General features: G+C 37.9%; 1 protein-coding gene across 2 annotated transcripts in view; it reads right to left on the reverse strand.

Moving 5' to 3' along the window:
• The window catches only part of LOC114660203 (gamma-aminobutyric acid receptor subunit beta-2), a 326,416-nt gene that overhangs the window by 161,315 nt on the left and 140,499 nt on the right, over positions 1–24,602 (reverse strand). For both annotated transcript variants that reach the window (XM_028812740.2, XM_028812739.2), the window contains exon 4: positions 15,202–15,422. In XM_028812740.2, coding sequence (XP_028668573.1) covers positions 15,202–15,422 — 221 coding nt within the window. The remainder of the gene's footprint in view (positions 1–15,201; positions 15,423–24,602) is intronic.

A 24,602-nucleotide genomic window follows, 5' to 3' on the forward strand; every position in this document is an offset into this window, starting at 1 on the left:
TCTATTAAACAAAATAGCTAAATTGAACATAAACACAAATGTGTACATTTTTGTTTAAGCAGTAATAATTCTACAGTACTTACTTATCAATAATCATACAAAATTTCATATCATCTATTCACTTATCCTCTGTAACCATGTCCGATATTCAGTTTATTTTTACATAGTGCTCCTCAATGACTGCAGGCATAGGAAACACTCTGACAAGTTCACAGGTAAAAACTCTGTGAATTACTAATTACATGAAGACATGAAGACACAGATCTGTGAATACAGGCAGGGAAAACATAGTAGCATGAAACTGATTAACATAAATAGAGCCCAGCAATATCTGTCCATTAATTAACTTTTGAGATATGGCCTTTTGACAGATCAAAAACAGGAAAACAAAAACTCCAGTCATGAGCATAAGTGAAGAAAATAAACCTCTGGAGGGTCAATAACAGACACAGTCACAGCCCTTCGAGTAACTGGCCGCACACCCCCTACTGGCCATTCTACAGTAAACTCTGCGCTGAGCCAGATGTACAAATTCCTCAAAGACAATAATCACATTTGGGATTTGACCCCAGTCTCCTTAGGCTGTGAAGTGACAGCGCTAACCACTTTGCCATCAACCATGTCAGCTTAACAGACAAAACATAAAAGGAAAATGCATACCAGGTATTTGCTAAAACATTCTAGACTGCAGGCAGGAATTTCTATATCATGTCTGCCCGTCTCTGGACTCATGACTCAGGCACACACCCAGACTGAAGGCATTTCCTGGTTCCAACTTACTTAACACACACATGTTTTGGATATCACTGAAAACTGAGGAAAACACAAGGAGAACATGCAAACATCACACAAATTGCAAACTAATCAGGACTCAGACCCTGCCCTGGAAGCTGTGAAGTAGCAGAGTTAAACACTATACCACCATGCCACTGTTCTTTCTCTAATCCATAAGTTTATTCATCTCCAACCATGCTTATTAATTTTAGGGTTGCAGAGAGCTGGAGCCTACCCTGGCCTCACCATCAGAAGGTCCTGTACACTCATACACACGTGTTTACTGATACTAGGTCAGTTTAACATCATATATTCAAAAATGTATAATAGAATAACTGAAAGAAGGAAGCATTTGTTTTCAGCGTTATACACCATTATACACCATTTATTTCATGAACAGGCATAGTCAAGTTTCATGGTCTTAGCAAAATCATATCCAATCAACAATCAGCTGTGGAAAAGTTGCCAGTTAACATTATTATGAACCAATATTAAAATTAGCACACTTAAAAAAACAGTTTATTAGGTCATGCATCTATTTTAAAAATGCTAACAATTACAAACACAAGCCAATGTAAAAATATTTCTTTAAATGAAAAAAAAACATAAAAACATAAAATCGGGATAAAAACAATGGTTAGAATTTTATTGTACTGAATTTCCAAGAGTTTAATGATTCCAAAGCATCCTATAATAAAAAAAATTCTTCTATTTTGTCAAAAATTTCTTTTTAACTAAATTTGAAAATTGTTTAATTTGCTATTATGACCCAGTAAAATGCACCATTTATATTTCTTCCTTTTTATTTTTGGGGACACATAATGAACTATATTTTGTGTATTGCACTACTGCTCTTAATAATTTTGATTATAAAAGCTTTCATTTTAAATGTTGCCATGCGTAATAATTATCGTTTGATACCCAATCACCACCATTGTTAACACAATATATTCATTTTGTTGAAGTGTTTTGGAACAAAGCAATAGACAGTGGTAACTCTTATTATTAAAATCTAATTTCTATCTAGTGATTGGCCAATAATAGGAGCAGAACATAAGCAAAAATCTGTGCTAACCTAGCATCGAGGTCTCCAGTAGATTACAATCTAACACAGGCAGCATCACCATAGACAACTATGATGTAAAAGATCTAACAGCATGGCATGATGACAACATACTGCACAAGCAGCAGCTCGCTCCAGATGCTAAATGGCAGAAAACAGATGGAATAGTAGAAAGAAAATGAATGTTGAGCTGAATGAATCTGACTACTCTGATGATTTTAAATCTGTGCAACAGCCATTTAGACTATACCATAAACACTATCTAACCACCTCTTTAATGAAGCTTCTTAACTGAATATGCTTAGAGCCTGTAAACCAGTACAGGAAACAACCCTGTGAAAGGGGCACCAGCTCATCAGAGGACACTACAACAGTATGAATGATTACTGCATTAAAAGTACAGGACCAAAGGAAAATAGCTGGAACAAATGTGAAGTACAACTACATTGTTCATTCTGAATGATGTTCAATAAACTAAGTTGTTTTTACAATCTAAAGTGTAGCTTCTTAGCTGTTTCAGTCACAAAGGTAGAAATTAAGAACATAGTTTATTTAAAATATGCATGTACATATATACGGTGCTTTAAGAAAGTATTCAGACCCCTTCACTTTCTATACATTTTATTATTATTATGTTGCAGCCTTACACTAAAATAACTTAAAATTATTTATTTCCCCATGAAGCAACACTCATACCCCAAAATGACAAAGCAATAACCGGATTTTACAAATTTCTGATCACCTTTTCTACCATGGCCCTGCTCTTTCTCGGTTTGGCCAGGCAGCCAGCTCTTGGAAGAGTTAAGGTTGTTCTAAACTACTTCAATTTAAGAATTATGGAGGCTCTGTGTGTTATATCTAGCCAGGGTTCCTCCCCTAACTCTTGTTCTATGTACATTTGTTCTTTGTTGAGCCACCTGCTAATCACTGCCAGGAACTGCCCTCTACCTTATAAATCTGGTGGGTCTCCCACAGTTCCTGGCTGTTCATTCAAATGAAATTAGGAGTTTTGGTGAGTTACAGTGGTTTTTCTGTGCTTTTGACTTTTTTTTTTGGATATTTTGAACATGAACTGTGTTTTTTGACTACACCTTAGATTATATATTTTAACTTCAATCACTTGGATTGCCTTGCCTTTGTTTGCAGCTCCTTTATACCGTTTGTGCTCTTCTGGGCTTTACAGTGTAACAGAGCATTTTGTGAGAGTAAAACTCCATTATTTTTTAAAGATCTTGCATTTGCACTCTTATCTAGCCAGGGTTTTGATGGTAAATACCCCTAATGGGAATTATTGTTTTTGGAACTGTTGGGACTCATACTTCATAACACTGTACTCTTGAAAACGTTTAATGCCGCCTTCCGCTGATCTGTGCCTTGACACAATCCTGTCTCTATGGTCAGTAGACAATTCCTTCAACCTTATGGCTTGGTTTTTGCTCTGATATACTTTGTCAGCTGTGGGTTCTTCTATAGACAGGTGTTTGCCTTTATTATTTATGTCTAATTGATTATACTGACCATAGGTGGACTCTAAGAAAGCTGTAGAAACATTTCAGTGAAGATCAATAGAATGGGATGTACATGATCCATATTTCAAGTGTCATAGCAATGGGTCTGAATACTTGCATCAATGCGATATTTCAATTTTTTATTTTTAATACATATTTAAAAATTCCAAAAATCCTTTGTCATTCTTGGGTATTGCATTTTTTTGATGAGGAAAAATTAATTTAAATAACTTTAGCATAGGCCTGCCCCATAACAAGATGTATAAAGTGTACAAGGCTCTGAATACTTTCTGAAGGCATTGTATATGTATGTATAATATAAAGCTGGAAAAAGTTTTTTGGCTAATTTTAGACAACCTAATGAAACCTTTTTTAACTATTGGAGCAATCTCGTGGGCCTGAGGTCTAGAAAAACCTAATCATGTAAGAAATCTGAGAAAACACATATGATGTTTCACATTTATCTTAGTCCTGGTGTTGTGTTACAGCCAGGGTGTATTTGTGACCATAGAACTGGAGCATTTAGTTTATATTTGGAGACTAAACTGTTGTTTTTCTTTTTAGTGTTTTTTGTCAATTTTTTCCAGCTTGTGTATATTGAATTTTGATATTGGATAGTGTGTTGGGACTTGTTCACCAGATTACTTTTTTGGCAAACCCTTTTTGCCTTATTTTTCACTACTTTTGTTTGTTTTTCAATTTTTCTTAATAGATATTCTTTTATAAGGATTGCAATTTCCATTGTCTGTATAAGTGCAGCATTTTCATGGTTTCTGTCTCTTGTAAGGCATTTTTGTTAAATTTGGAACTTTAGTATACATTTTGAACTTCTAAGCCAGGTTCCCATTTTTTTAGTCCCGTGTAGGCTGCAGCATGCAGGTAGTAGTTGGAGGGCTGGCTGACTCGGGATAAGCCTCATCTGTGGTCTGGACCTGCTTTGTGGATCCTTTTCACACAACCCTTTCACCTTGTCTGGAACTTCTGAACTCCTCAACTAGTCTACAGAGGCTGCAGAATAATACAGATGGTAGCATCTTTGACTGCAAGTCAGTGGCCTCATGACTATACATAAAAATATGTAGAAAAATAATTGTTAACACTATGTAGATCTTCTTCTTCTTTCGGCTGCTCCCATTAGGAGTTGCCACAGCAGATCATCTTCTTCCATATCTTTCTGTCTTCTACATCTTGCTCTGTTACACCCATCACCTGCATGTCCTCTCTCACCACATCTATAAACCTTCTCTTAGGCCTTCCTCTTTTCCTCTTCCCTGGCAGCTCCATCCTTAGCATCCTTCTCCCAATATACCCAGCATCTCTCCTCTGCACATGTCCAAACCAACGCAATCTCGCCTCTCTGACTTTGCCTCCCAACCGTCCAACTTGAGCCGACCCTCTAATGTACTCATTTCTAATCCTATCCATCCTAGTCACACCAAGTGCAAATCTTAGCATCTTTAACTCTGCTACCTCCAGCTCTGTCTCCTGCTTTCTGGTCAGTGCCACCGTCTCCAGCCCATATAACATAGCTGGTCTCACTACCATCCTGTAGACCTTCCCTTTCACTCTTGCTGATAGCCGTCTGTCACAAATCACTCCTGACACTCTTCTCCACCCATTCCACCTTGCTTGCACTCTCTTTTTCACCCCTCTTCCACAATCCCCATTACTCTGTACTGTCGATCCCAAGTATTTAAACTCATCCACCTTCGCCAACTCTACTCCCTGCATCCTCACCATTCCACTGACCTCCCTCTCATTTACACACATGTATTCTGTCTTGTTCCTACTGACCTTCATTCCTCTCCTCTCTGGAGCATATCTCCACCTCTCCAGGGTCTCCTCAACCTGCTCCCTACTATCGCTACAGATCACAATGTCATCAGCAAACATCATAGTCCACGGGGACTCCTGTCTAATCTCGTCTGTCAACCTGTCCATCACCATTGCAAATAAGAAAGGGCTCAGAGCCGATCCCTGATGTAATCCCACCTCCACGTTGAATGCATCCGTTGCTCCTACCGCAGACCTCACCACTGTCACACTTCCCTCATACATATCCTGTACAACTCTTACGTACTTCTCTGCCACTCCCGACTTCCTCAGACAATAACACAGCTCCTCTTGAGGCACCCTGTCATATGCTTTCTCCAGGTCCACAAAGACGCAATGCAATTCCTTCTGGCCTTCTCTAAACTTCTCCATCAACATCCTCAGAGCAAACATTGCATCTGTGGTGCTCTTTCTTGGCATGAAACCATACTGCTGCTCACTAATCATCACCTCACTTCTTAACCTAGCTTCCACTACTCTTTCCCATAACTTCATGCTGTGGCTCATCAATTTTATCCCCCTGTAGTTACTACAGTTCTGCACATCCCCCTTATTCTTAAATATCAGCACCAGTACACTTCTCCACTCCTCAGGCATCCTCTTACTTTCCAAGATTCCATTAAACAATCTGGTTAAAAACTCCATTGCCATCTCTCCTAAACACCTCCATGCTTCCATAGGTATGTCATCTGGACCAACGGCCTTTCCGTTTTTTATCCTCTTCATAGCTGTCCTTACTTCCTCCTTGCTAAGATGATATCAAAAATGATTATTTATTACTATAAAAGTATCTTTTACCTCTTATAAAAGAAAATATATTGCTCCCCATTGTTGTAATAAAGGTAAAATATTAATGCTGTTCAATCTCCATTTCTTATATATTACTTACGATATGCTTTAACAATTTTATGTCATTTTTTTGTCACGCTTTAAATCAGGCTTATTTTAAAACCTACATATATATGTTTGGTATCATTCTTTTCAAAATGTATCAAACTTTAATGTGATGTTGTTAGATTTTCAGATTCTTATTCCATTTTTAAATTATAAACTAAAAAATATCAAGAACTCACGTTCCGTGAGACAAGACTTTGTGCCAAGAGATTTAACCATGCCTGGGACCAGAAATAAAAGACAAAGAGTAGGACAGCTGCTGTGCAGGCTTTTAAATGTTTGAAGTGTCACGCAAGGTGCAGATCATGCGGCACAGCAGCAGCAAGCCAGCAGCTGATCAAGCAAAGAGGAGGTAAAAAAAAAAAAACTATTTGTTTCCCATTGTATCACCTTTTAAGAGGGGGTTTCGGAGGAGCGATCGCATCTCCTTGGGGTGCATTCAGCCCCCCTCTTCACAACATGAGCGGCAGAGATGTGAGGTGGCTGGCGCATAACGCAGGCCAGGGGGTTGGCAAGCAAAGCAAGCAGAGGGTGAGCCCCCTAGTGGTTTATGTTACTTTTTTATTCTGTAATATAAACAGATTACATTAACTAGGTCATATAAGAAATCAGAGCCCTCATTGTCTCTATCTGTTCTGCATTGTGCTTATTTAGCGCATATGGTTGATATTAGTATTGTACAAACTTCTCTGTTCTAATATGTACTACCATGATAACTATGTTATGCATTCCATTAGAAAATACAATCTCTTTCATTCTTACTACTTGCATATATACATTTGTATATGGTATGTGTATGAGGAAAAAACACAGAGCGAAAGAGAAAGAATGATAAGGTGTAGTGGTTAGCAATTTTGCCGCACAGTTCCAGCACCCTGGGATCAAGTTCCATTCAGGGTGTTGTCTCTGTGAAGTCTGCATGTTCTGCCTGTGATTTCCTCCCTCATTTGCAAGGATCTGGGTGTTTGGTAAATTGGTCATTCCAAACTGGCTCAGCATGAAAGTGGGTGTGTGAGCAAGTTGGCCCTGCAGTGGACTGGCACCCTTTGCACAATCGCACTTTAAATATGGAGGTATAAATCTCTGTGTAAAATATTAAAAATATGACCTTTATAAAATGTCTCTATTGCTTTGTACTTAGTGGGTTAATGGCACATAGGTGATTAACAGGAAAATAGGAAATCATGACTAGTTTGCCAAAATGATTAACAGTGGAATATTTACTGGAGCTTACAAATAATGAACTAATATACTGAAATCCGCCTTCAATTTACACACTCATTCTTGGAAAACTAAACTAAGAATTGTGCAAATGAGCCTGCACCTTGGGATGTCCTACAAAAAGCAAGTCACCATGTAAGATGTCTGTTATTTGTTTTTATTAGTTTAAGAAATCTATTCATTTATTGATCTTTGTGGATTTGTTTATGCCATTACAGAATTGCTGTGCGTTGAAGCAAATCACAATAGCACTAGGCACAAAATAGAAACCAATACTCAGTGGGGCACCATAACCACACAGGGCCAATTTAAAGTTGCCAATCATCTTAACAGGCACATCTCTGGAATGTGGAAGGAGATCAGGGGGACCTAGAGATAAAACATGCCGTTACAGGGAGAATCTGCAAACCAACCACCCAAGCTAAGTTTCAAAGCAAGACCCCTGGAGCTGTGAAGTAGCAGCATTAACCATTGCACCACTATAGTTGCTGAAATATTAAAGGGAAAGAAATCATAAAAAATTGAACAATCTCTGAGTAGCAACTTTATTATTACTTAGCATGATGACTTTATCTAAAAAGACTTAACAAAAATAACTCATTATTCACACAATACGAGTAATATGACTAATCAGAAAGTCTAAACTTAAACAACAGAGAACAATTGACAGATAGATAGATAGATAGATAGATAGATAGATAGATAGATAGATAGATAGATAGATAGATAGATAGATAGATAGATAGATAGATAGATAGATAGATAGATAGATAGATAGATAGATAGATACTTTATTAATCCCAAGGGGAAATTCACAAATTTAATATTTAAATTTAATAATATTATTAGTGATGGGAAGGTGGCACAATAGGTAGCACTGTTTCTTTGTGGATTCAGCATTCAAATCCTGCTACTGGTCATTGTCCATGTAGTTTTCAAGTTCTCTCTCTGTTTGTGTAGGTTTTCCAGCCACATCACTTCACCACATGCACTAGACTGGTGCCCTGTTGATATGCTCCATCACACTAAAACCTTGAATTTATTTTAAGTATGTTTAAAAAAAATTATGTTGTTCTTTCCCCCAAACACTTATTAGATTAATTGGCACTTACAAATTGGTACTGTAGTGCAATGAGGCCCCATTCCTTACCCCCAATACTACCAGGCAACCCTGAGTAGGATTTTGAGAATGTAATGTTGTACTATTATCATTATTATTGTTTTTACTGTTACTGTAACTAAGTGACACATAATATTTCCATTCTCTTATCAAAATTAGTTTTTGACAAGTGTCTTAGTGCTTGCTTTCTCGGGCAATCAGAAAAGCATTGAATAAAAACAGCATCAAACTAGGTTGGCTAAATAAATGAAGTACCATTCAGGGTACATAACATAGCCGGCACGCAGCCGACAGCAAATTAATGCTAGATCTCTGTGTAAGTTTTGGAAAGCATTGCATGTAAACTAATTGGATGCATTTTTCTTTTATTTTATTTGAGAAAACCTGTCACTTCTGTCATTGGTATATTAATAATCAACAGAGATTAGAAAGCATGCCTAGTATGACAGGCTGTAACATTTTTGGGTTTGTTATCCTTTTCTTTTTCTTTATACCAAAAGCAAAAACAAACCCTGTTGTGTAATTCATATTTTAGGAGTAGCTCATTAAAAAGTAATGCAAAAGTTTTAAATATCGCTTTGCACGTAACTTAAAATACTTAGCGAGTTGTATGAGTAAGCAGAGAGCCATAAAAAGCAACGTTACTAATTACCAGCTTGATACCAGACCTTCAATCCTAAAATTGTGAGCAAGGTGAATGAGAGAATTCATTACAAATTCAGAAATCTGGCACCCAGCACAATTTTTAAAATATGCAGGAATGATAAAGAAAAAACAAATATCACAGCACAATATAACTGTCTAACCAAATGAAGTTGTGCCTTACAATTCCCTAAATTCAGCTGAACTACTAGGCAAATGTACTCGCGAAATAACTCTTACTGAATAATAAAAATGGGCTTTTTTATTATAAATTATTTTCAAATTATTACCTTCATATGATCCCCCTTCATTATTTTGAAATGTAATTTTAAACTACCACCTTTAGGCATTTTAAATTTTAACCAGATTTTCTTCTGTCATTTTCTTCTTTGTGTGTGTCACGTGTGTGTGTGAGCTTACTGAATGGACGTCAGATTTTGACATTGCATTAAAAATCCATCCATCCATTTAAAAACCAGCTTAACCCACTTCAAGGTCACAAGGGGCTGCAGTCTATTTTAGCAACAAAGAGTGCAAAGCAAAGTGCAAAGCAAAAAACAGCCATTTGTAATGCTATTTGTAAGTCAAACCAATGTGTAATTTATTAATTCACTAAATATACATAGTGGACACTTTTTTTTACATAAAATGCACATTCTGAATGATTAGTAGTCTCTTTTAGTTTGAACATGCTAAGTATTTGCTTTTAGATTGCGTTGTGCAAGAATGTTGTTGTTGTTTTTCTTTTAAACAAGTAAGGCTAACGGTCCATGCTGCATTTTTCTGTAGAGTATTGAGTATTTAAAAGAAAATTGAAACTGACAGGTAGCAAAATGTTCTAAAAATGTATGTGAAAAATAGTGTGTGTGTGTGTGTGTGTGTGTGTGTGTGTATGTATTGTCTATATAAAGTATTCACCTCTTGGAAGTCTTCACGTTTTATTGTTACACAGCATTTGATCAGAGCCAGTTTAATTTGGCTTTTTTGACATTAATCAACCGAAAAACTCTTTAATGTCAAAGAGAAAATAGATGTCTGCAAACTGGACTAAATTAATTGTATAATGACAAAATAAATAGTCAAGGTCGATTGTCTTCTTGGCTCTCCGCCAGAGGCCATGAGCGACAGAGGCAGGGCCTATCTAAGGACCTCACTAAATCATCAAATGTAGCAACGGGTGGTATGTACAAAGGGCAGGGACTTAATCAGTGCAAGGTAACGACCCACACTTACTGGGAATTCCTTGTTAATGGGGAACAATTAAAAGCCCTGGTTTCCATAATGAATATTATTCAATAACTTACCCATACCTTTCGGTGCTAGGTCAACACACATTTATCCATTCAGTGTTGCATATGTGCAGCTGCAAACACAGATCTGTCTCACGTGTTGCAGCTGCTGCGTACCAGGCCACTCAGAATTTTTTTCTACTTTGCATGAATGTGAATAAGTGCACTTTGATTGTGGATGCTTCAGACTGGGTTATACTTTTATAACAGCGGATAAGTGAAGCCAGAGAAACAAAACCTGTGGTTAGCATGGATTTCCCCTATTTCTTTTTGTCTGTGTAGTTGTGTCTGGAGATTGGGGTCTGAGACTTGTTTTTCCAGCACATCTCACCGATAGATTGAGATCTGGGGAATTTGGACGAATTTGAAGTCAACACTTTGAACTCTTTGTCATGTACCTAAAACCACTCCTGAACAATTTCTGCAGCGTGGCAGGGTGCTTTATCACTGCTGGATGAGGCAATAGCTATCAGTGAATAATGTTGTCATGAAGGGGTGTGCATGGTCTGCAATATTCTTCAAGTAGGTGTTACATGTCAAAGTAGCTTCTACATGAAGGAAAAGAAACAAAGTTTCCCAATAGAACATTGCCTAGAGCATCACATTGCCTCTGCCGGCTTGCCTTCTTTCCATTGTGTACTCTGCTACCATCTCTTCCCCAAGGTGTATGACCCACATGCACAGAGCCATCCACATGATCTAAAAGAAAACATTATTCATCAGACCAGGCCACCTTCTTCCATTGCTCCATGACCCAGTTCTCATGCTCATGCACCTATTTTAGAAGCTTTTGGCACTGGACAGGGGTTAACATGGGCTCTCTGACCAGTCTGTGACTAAACATTCCCATCTGCAGCATGCTGTGATGCACTGTTTGTTCTGACAACTTTCTGTCATGGCCAACGTTACGTTTTTCAGCAATTAGTGCTACTCAGACCAGATTGGCTAGACTTCGCTCTTCATGCACATTAAAGAGTCTTGGATGGCCATGTCTCTGTCTCCATTTCACCAGTTATCCTTCCTTGGGCCACTTTTTGTACCTACTAAATAATGCATACCAGGAACACCCACAAGACCAGTCATTTTGGAGATGCTCTGACCCAGTCCTCTATCCATTACAATTTGGCCCATTTTGGTCAAAGTTGCTCAGATACTTATGCCTGCCCTTTGTAACGAGCCATTGTAACAAGGTAGTCAAAGTTATTCATGTCACCTGTCAGTGATTTTAATATTGTTGGGTTCGGTATATATACTCCTTGAATGGAGTAAGGCGGCCTCTTTTATATTGCGCCCAGAAGCCCTCCAGGTGGCCCCTGAAGATCTTCTAGCAGCACTTCCTGGTGTGGCAGAAGTGCTGCATGGGCACCCAGAAGTACTCCAGGTGCGCCCGGATTCTCTTCCGGCAGCACTTCCTGATGTAGTGGTATATACTGGCATCCTGGCTGATGGGAGCGATACCTTAACCATTTGGGAGGCCATTATGAATGAACCACGTGATTGGAAGCACACCATAGCAAGGATTGTTCCCATTCCCTTTCGCAGTTGGGGGGAAGAAATAATGGGTGGACTGGTAGAAGTTGCCAACTGCTCATACCCCAACATGACAGGTGGTGCTGCTCCTCTGGCACGGCCCCAGTTTGAACAGGGTTGAATGGGACTCACAGTTACAGAAAGACAGCCCTGTTCGGATCTCAGGGTGCCGCTAGGAGGTGCTGGTGGGAGAAATTCTTCATGGAGATTCAGCCTGACCTAGATGTTCCTCCTGGGTGCAGTGTCAAAGCAATGGAGATACTCCCAGGTTCAACATAAAAGAAATTACCTCACCTCTGGGGATTTGGAGTCGGGCGGAAGTGGACTTTCATGGGTGGAGTGGAAGGAATGAGGAAAAATAATTATAATTAAATTGTATTTCATCTGCTTGAAGACAGAACCTTTGACGGTACTTATTGTAAATAAAAAATACTGTCTTTTGAACCCAAGACTGTGTTGGTGTCATTTTGTCTGGTGTTTGAGTCTTAGTTATGCCCTCTAGAGGTCACCCTATATTATAGGGTGACCCTCCTCAGAATAAAGCTGGTTTGGAAGATGTATGTATGTATGTTGCAGGCTACGTATACTTTTTTGTATATGTGTCTTTTGTTGGTACTGTATTGCTATTGACTTTTCTGAGGAGACAAGCAAGGAAGAACTGCCTTCTACTATACACACTACGTACAAATGACATTAAACTTAATTTGAAATTAACTTGATGTTCTTAGAAGTGGACTTATGCTTGTTTCAATAAAAGTTAATTTGGGTAGCTTTCTAAAATCACACTATGAATTTCTTCACAATCAGTCAGAACATTGTAAGAACAAACTGGCAAAAGCGGCAGGAAGACTTAAAAAGCTAGATTTCTGACTGCAGAGGGGCAACTGTGCACATATTCAAAATCTACAAATCATTTTCAGCCTTTACAGCCCCTTTAAAGAATATACAACATGAAATTTTTGCTGAAGAGAGACATTTCAATCATACTCTCTTCGTAATTAGCTCTGAGGTCTCATAAATATTAATAATTGCTTTTGAAGTAATTTGAAACGCTTTTCATTTAGGGACTCACTGAACACTGGGATATCATTCACAATAGTTCTGCATCAAACCCGAATAGATCCAATCAGGATCTGATTCACAAGTCTTTGGTATGAGTGAGAAAAAATTTGAATATTTGTAGAAAAACACATGCAGACATGGAGAGAATGTGAAAGCTTCACATAGACAGAGACGGGATGCAGGATTTAAAACCAGGACTCTGAAGCTCTGAGACACGTAACCCCTAAACACTCATACTCTTCCATCAATCTATCAATCTTACAAAGGGGCTTACTTTATTATAGGGTCACAGGGACCCTGAAGGCAGGCTCTTTGTTGAATCTTTGTTGAACTGTCAGTTCTTCACAGTGCACACTCACACACACCCACACTTACTCATAAAAGGCCAATTTAGACTAACCAATAAACCTAAATTGGATGATTTTATGTAATTAGAATAAATAAAGTATTCTGAGAAAACTTACACTGCTGGCCACTAACCTAAATAGTATTAAATATACATTAAATACATGCTGTGTGGTATGGTGGTGCAGTGGTTAGCGCTCTTCCTCACAGGGCCACATTGTGGGTTCCAATTTCGTTTTCGTGTGTTTTCCACTAGGTACAAGGTAGTTTTCCTGACATATCCCTTAAGAGGTACAGGTTAGGTTAACTGTTTCTGAGCTAGTGAGAGTGCTTTAAAAAATTAGCCATGCAATGAACTGTTATCCTATCCTGTGCTGTTCCTTGCTCTGTGCCTAGTTCTGCTGGGATAGACTCTGGCCACCTTATAACCCTAAACTGGATTAAACAGGCATGATAATGTCATGAATGTTATGTAATAAATAGAAGCCTGACTACTAGGGGTTAGAAAAAGAGAGCTTCGGTGTTCATCTCAAGCAAAACTCCATATTTACCACAAAATGTTGGAAGCAATCAGGGAAAGCTAAAAATTATCTTAGATTTTAGAAAACCAGAAAGGTTATTCACAATGTGTCAAGTAGTCTACATTTGGAGTATTACTTACAGTACTGACCACCACATAGCATCACCAAAATGTTTGCTCAAGTGCATTTCTGATTCAACAACCAAATCCTGAGTGTATTAGAGTGCTTGGTGCCCTTGTCTTTGAACCATGAATACTTCATAGGCTCATAGCTTAAGGTGTTCACAGCTTCAGTGTGTATCCAGGAGATATAATTTATCTAACACCAAAATAAAATGCATAAATAAATCTAAAGCTGTATACTAGGTAGTAAGAATCTGCAACAAGAAAGACCTAATCGCTCCTGTGTAAGGGATGTGCAGAGAACAATAGCCAAGTGCACTACTGGACCAAAAGGAACATCATAATATTACCAGCTAAGGAACAGGGCCACTTCCAGGCCTAAACGACCACTTGGAGCCTTGTGGCCAGTTAGAGTTCTCATCCAACTCATGCATAAAAGATAAAGTGGGATGTGGGCACTAAATAGTTAGACTGTTTAGGGGCATAAAAAGGCTATAAATGGCACTGCTAATAAATGTAAGGTTTTGACCTGAGAAGGCCACTGTAATGACCTTATCCAGGTCTTTAAAATTCCCAAAATCATAATCACGTGATTAAAAGTAAATGCAGACTAAACAGAATCCAAGAAGCACTTCTTTGCAAAAAGGGCCATTGAACTCTGAAGCAAAAAACCTGACAAATTTTAAAGTACATGGATGGGCCATGGAAAAAACTAAGCTTGTTAGCTAACCAATGTAGCTGAGTTGTCTTAAGTTTCTCTTTACATATTTTAAATGTCTAATGGTCTAACTAATTATCCCAACATGTTATTGAAGCTGTCATTTAAGAACAAACTGCATGAGCTTTATTCTCACTAAACGAACTAGATGAACTCTCTTCTTATTTGCAAAATTTTCTTTTTTATGTGTCTAATTTGTCACTTTGTTTAATGAACTAATAAATTAATATTTGCATCAACTGCCATCTACTTGTCACTCACTGAAGCACGGCCCACTCTGCCTAAACTTACCAAGACTGGGATTACTGGTGACACTGAGATAACTATCAAAAAGGACAAGCTTTTTCCAAGAAAGGAGCCTCCGCGGAAAACAAATATTTTAAAGTAAAAAATATCTTCCACCACATCTTTACAAAAGTCTGTAATAGAATGAATTTACATTGAAGTGTTCTTCAGAACCCTTCATAATATGCACATCTGATCATATTCAACCCCACCAAATATATTTGTAGAATTAATAGAATGCCAAAAACAACATACTGAAGTCATATTTGCTTACCGTAAGCCATATAGAACTGTTCCATCAGGATGAAGCCGTATCATTCGATTCTTCACGGTGACTCCATGTACAAATGACTTTTTGTCATTGAGAAAGTAGGTGTCCGGGACCCAGAGCTGATCAGCAACCCTGTTATCCAAGGTCAGATTGAGTGGAATTTCAGAATATGACAGTCTCTTATCTCTCCAGGCTTGTTGAAAATACATTGTCAGCGTATAGTCCTGGAGAACAAGGAAAAAAAAATAAAATGACTTATTTTTACTGATAACAAAAAAAGCTGTGGTTAGCAGTCTGCAGAAAGGAATAAATAAACTTGAGATTACTTATCACAAGGTGTTTTATTGTGTGAACCTCACTCAAAATGGTTCACCTGTACTTTAGACAAGGAGGCTGGGTGTCATTGTGGCATCGTGCTTATTACTGCTGCCTTTGAGCTTTAGACACCCGGGTTCAGTTTCTTTCATAGTTATCATGTGGAGTTTACATGTTCTCCCCTGGTTTATGATACTTTTTTCTTGGTATGCTTGTTTGCTGCCATGTTCCAAAGACATGTGTGTTAGACTGGATTGGCGACTGTAAACTTGTCCCATATGAGTAAGGGTGTGCATGTGTTGGCACCCCTGCATTGTGCTTGGTTACACTCCTAATCTCAATCAGCCTGAAATGCTCCAAGTGTGTGCTACTATAGCATTCAATAGCTTTATGCATGAAGGCAGGTACAGAGGAGAAAAATATAACCAACTCATGAAGAAGAAATAACCGTAATATCTGCACATTCTAAAGAAATGACCACTAAATACAAGTATACCATACTGTCCACATGTCTTGAAACTACTGCTAAAGGATGGTACTTCAGGATAATAGGATATCTGTACACAAACCATTTAGAAAAAGTGAATCAGTTTTTAAATTACTTGCAACCTTTATTAACACAAACCGCAGAAGATTTCAGCTGCTATTACAATGTAAACCTAAACCAGTGGAAAGTTTGAAATAACAAGGTTATGAAAGCAAGGGCAATTAATGCACATGATAAAATGTAAATAATTTTAGATTAGCTACTCAGACCTGATTTTCGGCTGTATGTAAAGTAATGGCCTTTTAGATTGGTCAGAGTGGTGTTTACTATTTATGCCTGTGGATGCTTAAGGCATGGCTCATTAATGATTTTGTTTCATTTATGTTGTGAATGATGACAAAAAGATGTCTGCATCAGAGGCATATAAATTTATATATATAAGTGGAGAAAAGCGTACTTGCTGGGCTCTATTTTCTTTACTTCAGTAGGTTACCAGCCAATACCACTTTTTTCTAACTATGGCATAAAATCTGAAAAGACAAGGGGAAGGTGGGTGCCTAATGTTACCATACATGCTCTGGCTCCACAACATAGATGCATGAGTTTTACAAGTAGCCTGCTGTTATATTTACTAGTGTACTCATCTGTATCTCAGGATGTCTGTAGTATTCACCTCTCTTAGGGGACTACACCTAGTAGTGCCAGTCAAAGCCACAGGGGGATAAGCGTTTGCATCATCTCTCAAAAGCAATCAACTTTGAAATGCTGCAATCCTGTACAGCTCAGCTGAAGCTTCAGCTAGGCCTTTAGGACATATGGATATGATACAGGCAGTGTGGTCTAAGAGCTAAGGCAGTGGACTATAAAGCATAACATTTTATGGTCAGTTCCTATAACTGGCATGTAGTATCACTTTTGGTGACTCATTTAATCAGACAGTAATGTGTACAGATGACTACTTGAATACTGCCCTGGGATGGTATTCATTATGTCAAGGTACTACATAAAGTGCATCTGTCACTACCTGTTATTACCAAGAATGGCTCAGAACAACACCCTGCACACAGCGCCCTTCTGTTCAGGGCACATGTGACATACACTACATTAGAAAGACAAACAGTATTGTGATGGCATTGACGGTAGGTGCTGCAGACAGGAGTGGTGAACTGAAACTATGCCAAGCAGGGTAAAGATAATGATGTGAACAGTTGGACTGTTATTGTCTTCCTTGCCACCCTCACTTACCATGACATCATTGCGATTGCCCTAGGGTGGCCTGACTGTTGCCTCTTGGGCAGATCCTACTGTATGTTCTGACAAGGTTCCAGCTAAGGAACAGGCTGTTCCCTCCAGAAACCCACAGAGTATCAGCTAGAATCTCTGCTTGTCTCACTGATATTGCAACCAGGATGAAGGGGTGCCATCTCTGGCTCAAAGAGAGCTCTTCTTCTTATTCCAAACCATCAATCTATTCAGCACTTTCATCTCTTTTCAAGTCAGGTCACTATCACTGACAACAGCAAACAACATCTAGTGATACTACCTGTGTGGCATTAAATCTCAATATTGAATTTTCATGTGCAGTTGCTAGTTGATGGAACAAGCTGCCCATCTCCATCCAAACTGCTGACTCCCTCAATGTATTTAAGAAGTGACTGAAAACCCTACTGTTCCGTGAATATCTGTCAAATTGTTAAAGAATGTTCTTGCTCTCTGGATATCTGTCATGTTGTGAATTGATCATTTTTGTTATGCTAGCCTTATAGCTCATCACTTGTGGTGATCAGCTTTTGTAACTTGTCCTGCTACACTTATTCAAAACAGTCCAGCATCTGCTAAGCAAATAAATGTAAATGAATAAAGTTTTGAACCTGCTCCCCTGCTTGCTTTGTTGCTCTATCTTGCCGCAACTTGAGGAGATTTGCAGAGGTAATGCTCTAATTTTTGCTTTCTGTAAACAAAATAATAAATTTCTTTTAACTTTCCAATTTTAAATGTCAACTTTCAGTATACAACAAACACGTTTAAATACCCCTATTACAAATGAGTATATATTCAAAATTATTAGAATACCAGTAACGGCGCACTGCATGTTATACACTTGACATGTACAAAGAAAGAGTATGAAAACTATGAATGCTTGTTTAGCATTCGTTTGCTCAGAGGTTGATGCGTTTGCTGCTTCCTGAGCAGCTTTTCTTTTCTCCACCCTAGCGGCCTGCTTCTTCTCTTCTTTCGTTGGCATCTTTTCGCGTTAAAACTGATAAATTCAGTGTTTGTGTTGCATTTACTTAGTACATTTTCCTTAATTTTTCAGTTAAGTCTTTAATCTGCCTTTAATCTGATTTAAGATATGAAGAGGTAGGGGCAGTGACGGTGAAGGAGGTAGGGATGAGAACGGCGCCTGTATGCATGTGCCGCACGGTCGCCCTGCTGATCGCTGCCAAGTATTGATTCTACAATAAAATAAAATAAAAATAAAAAGATGAATAACCTTGGAGGTCAATCATCACCCCGAAAGCAGATAGTAGATGTCACATAGTATATGTGTACCACTTTTCAGGTCAATAGGTCAAACGGTTTGCGAGCTACAGGTGATTTCAAATCCTGGACAGACAAATAAACAGCTACGGTAGCATATTATATATAAAGATAGTTTAGTATTCATATTAGAATGCATCTTAATAGTATATGTGCTTTGCACTATGCATTTGTTCATATTAATACTTTTACTTTTACACTTACAATTAGTCTGCAAAGAATAAAGTGCTTAAGATTTGTGCACAGCTGCATAAAAGTTGCAGGTGAAAACTGCGGCTTGCAATTGAATGTGACACTTGAAAACACAACCCTTCACTAAAGCAGAGTAGTGTGTGTGACACAATCAAAGAGAAACAAGAATGGGGCACAGCTCAGGCAGCTTCACACATAAAAAACAGGCAGACCCACTTATGATTGCTCAAACAGATTAACTGCAGTCATTATTTAATTCTTCATTTTGACTTGGATTAGACATGCAGGGTCCAACCTGTTTTTTTTTTTTTTTGGCATAATGGGACACCAGTTGAGGTCTGTGAGCAGTGAGCCCATGGTCAATGAGTACCATGCTGGACTAAACTAAATTAAACTGTGAACCCCACGCTCACCCTTTACAGCTACGTTAAAAACGTACAGGTAGGTGACCTTGCATATGAAATTGCATGTTGGATGAAGTAGCTAAAATGACAGAGCATTGCTGACATTAAAAAGGCTCTTTGAAATTGTGATTTTTCAAGCCATTCTAATAACAATATTTCAGTTATTTTCCGTTGTTTTCAATGAGAAAAAAATTCAACATTTGCTAATTACAATGGATGATTCAGTTCAAAGCAGCATTAAGTCTGGGATGTCAGACTCAAGAGTGAACCAGAATGGGATTAGGAAAAGAATGATACTACAACTTTAGATCCAAGGGCAGAGACTGAGGTAGTGTGCTGAAGAAGCAGACATTTTATTAATGACGATGCAAGTAAGACTGAGTGTTTAACTTCTTTGAACAGCCCTGGGAAGCTTATCAAAGGTAAAATATGCTTATACAGTGAGAAGTATTGGGATTTACATGCTGTGGTGATGAGATCAGTCCTGTGCATTTGTGCCTAGTTTGCATTGGCTATAAAAGTATTAAAACTCTGAGATTTAAAAAATTCTCGATTAAGGAAATGTTAATTATATTGTCTCATATTTGACCTATCATGAAATAAATTTGTAAAGTTCACCAGTCACATTTGAGTCACAAAATGTAGAAAATCCTTCATTAGAAATATGTTTGTAAATGTAAACATGCCATTTTTCTGCACTTCTAGAATCTAAAATCTAGCTCGTATGTTCTGTATATGCACATATCTGTTATATCAAGCAGATTTTTGAAAATTATTGGGGTGTCACCGTGGAAAAAGTTTAGAAAGCACTGGATTAGAATTGCATACAAATTTATATCAATCCATTTTCTAAACCAAAAATGTAACAACATTGAAAGCCTTTGGTGCAAGGCTGATCCATTCCAGGGTAAATGTACATATACATGGTCAATTTAGCTTATATTCACATTTTGGGTTGGGTAAAAAATGGAGTAACCAGAGAAAAATCCACAAAGAAAAAAAGGGAAAAGTTCAATGCCTATTCAAGCAGTAACCAGGTTTGATGTTTTGTCTATAGAGATGTGAGATAGCAGTGCTAACCACTGCACCATAATCTAAAACATTTTTTAATTGTATACATTGATATAAGCATGGCATGCATATTTAAATATCTTTTACTGTATATTCATGTATATCATATGTCACAATAAATCACACCAGACATCATAAAGGTTTGGGGCAGCCACCTGTATAATATATCCTGGCTGCAAATGTTGTAAATTTTCACAGAGTTGTACACAAGAATGAGTCCTAAACAGAACTGATTACAAGAGACAAAGATGGAGGCTTTAAAGGCTCATACAGGAAGCAGCGTCATCAAAGGGGCCAGAATCGGAAGTGATGTCGTCTAGACCGAAAATGACGTCAGCAAAGGGGCCAGCACCAGAAGTAATGTCTTATGGACCGGAAGTGATGTCAGCAAAGGGCCCTGCACCGGAAGTCATGTCTTCTGAGGCACCAGAACATTGCTGAATTTCCCGGGAAAGGTCTGTAGGGAACTGAGAAAGACAGTCAGCGCATTCCACCGCCCCCCGGTCAGATGTTTTATTACAATTACTCAGGCCCTTTAGCGGCCTCCTACTCACACGTGTGTGACACATAGTATAGTTTTGTGTTTTATTAAGTGCCTTGGACACACGCTAGATGTGAGAGGTGCCAAGTAAAATTACTGACCCTCGCAGCTGTAAGGTAGCATTGCTGAGCAATGTGCCACAGTATAATCAGTAATTGGTCACTTAATGGCATGACCCAATTACAGAAGATTTTTTAACATTTTCTGAAATTAACAGAGATTTTATATCCAGTTTCACCTTACTAATTGGTAACAACTTGCTTTTGTTGATCTTCATACTAAAAAAATCTTGGCCGAGTTAGAGTGTGTAACTGAAACTGTGAAGAATAAGTTCAAGGAAAAAAAACGGCAATCTGTTGAGATGTGTCATATTAATGTCTACACTCACATTGTAGAAAACAGCTTTTAACAAACTCTTCAGAAAGGCAGAGAAAGGAGCCAGAAGGTCAGCCAGGTGTTGGCTCCATATAGATGCAAATCCAAGCCACCTTAATTTCCTGGACTGCACTACAATGAGTGGCTTTAAGAGTTTTCAGTTCCCAAAATAAATAGGTCACACTAATGCCACCCAATCAGAAACTGGATGCCTAGACATGAACAGATCAGCAGACAACTGATACCCTGGATAGTGTACAGCACACATTGCAAAGTGATAACAGGATTTTTCACATAAATAATAGAAGATCAGATTGATAAAATGTTTAGTAATCATCTTTAGCATTCTCAGATATATCTACATATTGACCTAAATCATTCTACTGGTGTTTGGCTAAAACTAATTACAGGTCTTTTGCAAATTAGATGTCTAATTATTTACAGCTACGAACATTTCTATGATTAAATTCTACTACAATTAAAAATTGTATTTTCTCTCATTCAAATTAGAGCCACGGAATTTCCTGATAATGAGGCTTTTTCTTATTACCTTTCAATTAGACACCAGGTATCAAGAACAGGAGATCTCTTATGAGAGTGTCTGTTTGATTAGAACCTCAGCTGCCTTTTTATAGACAGAAGGAATGAAAATAAGTAATCACGATGGGAGTATGGCTTAAGAATGAATCAAGCTGACAGCAGCTTTGATTTCAGCTGAAAGGCTGATACTTTTTTCTGTAATCAGTGCTTTAGTCCCAAAGTGGTGGTTAAGAGGACAAAAGTTTTTCTTAGCTGAGAACAATGATTTACAGTCAGAGCAATAAGCACAGGATGGGTACTTCAGGTAAAACATTTGTAGATATTAATCAGAACAAGCATGATAACTCCCAATCTAACAACCATTTCATAATTGCATCTCACAGACACACAGACTGTTTTTATATTCTATAGACAACACATTGTGGATACAAGTAATCTGCTGACCTGGCCTGCTTTTCTTGTAGTTAAACTGGAAATCTCTGAAACTTAGAAAGTTTGATAAACCCTAACAAATCCCTCAATGATTCATATTTGCATTGCAGTCAAGAAACATGGTCACTTATGACCCTCATTATGAAGGATCACAATTTATGGTTCAGGGTACTAAGCAGTGTTCTAAAAGATAAATAAACATAAACCTCATAATAATTTGATAGCTAATATTATCCTTCCATGTTCTAACCCATTTATTCAGTTCAGAATCAAAGGGAGACAGGGTCTATCTCAGCAGTGAAGGGAACAAAGTGGCATCCAACAATGGATGGGGGACCAGGCCATCAAAGGGCACACTATAGGGAGCAGACTTACAATGTCTGGACCATCTTGGAAGTACCTAACAGTATATCAGTATCAAGCACCTAAAAAGTGATAGACCATATCTGTCCCTTCAGATCAAATTCAAATTTTCTTGAAAGTGCTGAACTGTTGTTGTTGTTTTGTTGTGGTGGTGTATACTTGTGCTATTTGGCTTAAATCTGGTACTGAAAAAATAGGTTTAGGTGCCACACAAACATAAAACTAAAGTATTGACTCAAGCATTTGCTTAATCAATCAATCAATCAATTAATTAATTAATTCTTCAGGTACAGAAATTATGTTATTTAAATTTATTAGCAAATTGAAAACAAAAATGCAATATAAACATGCCATACTGTATACCCTTTGGCTGCAACAGACTGAAAAAATATTCAGAGAGATTTGTAGCTGCTGCTGTAGTGATCAACTTTTCCTCCCCAATAACACCAAAAGGGATTAACAGATTCAAATTTGCACAGATAAATGACTGTTCATATTGGTTTAATTGCACTGTTAACAAAGGCATATGCCTTAATTTTGAAATTGAGAGAAAATATAGCCCAATTTCATAAAATTTTTCTGAAGTGTTCAATTCAAATCAATTTATTCTAACAGACTGCTTTTCTCAGTGAACAGGCTAAGAGCACTTCACAGATTTTCAAATACAAAAGTAACATTAAAATACAAAGCATAATCTAAAAGTGGCTATCAGTTATGTTTTATTCATATTGTGAATTCAGAATAATTTCTCTCAGATTTGTATTAGATCTGACAATCCCAAAAGCCTGTAGGATAGCCAGGGCCATCCGTCCTTAATGGTTGTGTCACCACTAGTACTGCATAGACTCAGTCACATATACAAAATGGCTACATTTAAAGTTATGTATACACATCCTAGTATTTGATGGATCACTAAAAGTAAATAATATCATGGCTTCACCCTTCTATTCTTTATATTAATATATGTGACAACTTAATATCTAGTTGCCTTGTGCAGAAGAGACTCTCAAATGGAGAAATAATCCCCTAAAGACAGCTGCATCGAGATAGCACAAGGGGGAATAAAATGGATACTTTGCAGTAAATTTTCTGTGGGGCACACAAGCAAGTTTTAGGCTAAGAAGTAATATCAGGAGTTCAGCAAGGTTCCTGGTTTTAAACAGAAGAGCTCTCCCACATTGAGCACCCAGAAACAGGGGCTAAATAACATTCTCAAACCAGTTTAATCCAGTTTAGGGACGTCTTTGTGGTGCAACGCAGAAGAAGCCCATTGATATGGTGCCACTGCATCACAGAGGGACTAATCTAGAACTGCCCTTTAACTTGACATGTACAGTATGCCTTTGGCACGTGGGATGAAAACTGGAGTACCTTGTAGAAAATCTATGAATACATCGAGAGAGCATGCAAACTCTACACAGACAGTGTCCTATGATCTCATTTATAAAACTGTGTGTGGTTTCAATCATGAAAATATGCTCACACCAAAAAAACAGGAAAATGTGTGTGCAAAAAAAGTCAGCTTCATAAAACCTGGTGTATGCATATTTCTACGTGAACACACATACTTTATAAATCTCAATCACCTTGTAAATGTGCATATATGAACATGCCTTGAACACCTTCCTGAAACATGAGTACATGGAGCATGATAATCAATCTGGCATCTCTTGTCCAGATATACAGCAGAATAAAAGGCACAGGCACACAGTGAATCTTCTTCTTGACTCTGTAAATATTGAATACATAAACCAAACTGCCTTAACATTAAAAAAAAATCAAAACATTAATGTATAGTGAAAACTAACCAAAAACACACATGCAAACGTGGAAGGTAAGTTCCCGTATTAAAACAAGGACAGCTCATTGTTGTTTTTTTTTGATCGCATATTTGTACTTATAAATCACAATGATGTTGTAAATGTGTGTGTGTGAACGTGCCTTGAACGTGGCACCCTGAATATTTGAAGCATACTAATTAACCTCATACATATGCAATCACGATGCTTCAAAACTTTATTGGCTGGCAGAGCAGCCTCCAACCTGACACATCGTGACCACACCACCTGCATTTAAGAGGATCTAGCTGAGAGTGCAAGATCATGCACTGTATTATAGAGCCTCTCCACTGCATTCTGGGAGT

The sequence above is a fragment of the Erpetoichthys calabaricus genome, chromosome 11 (genome assembly GCF_900747795.2).
Source record: "Erpetoichthys calabaricus chromosome 11, fErpCal1.3, whole genome shotgun sequence".
Classification (NCBI taxonomy): domain Eukaryota; kingdom Metazoa; phylum Chordata; class Cladistia; order Polypteriformes; family Polypteridae; genus Erpetoichthys; species Erpetoichthys calabaricus.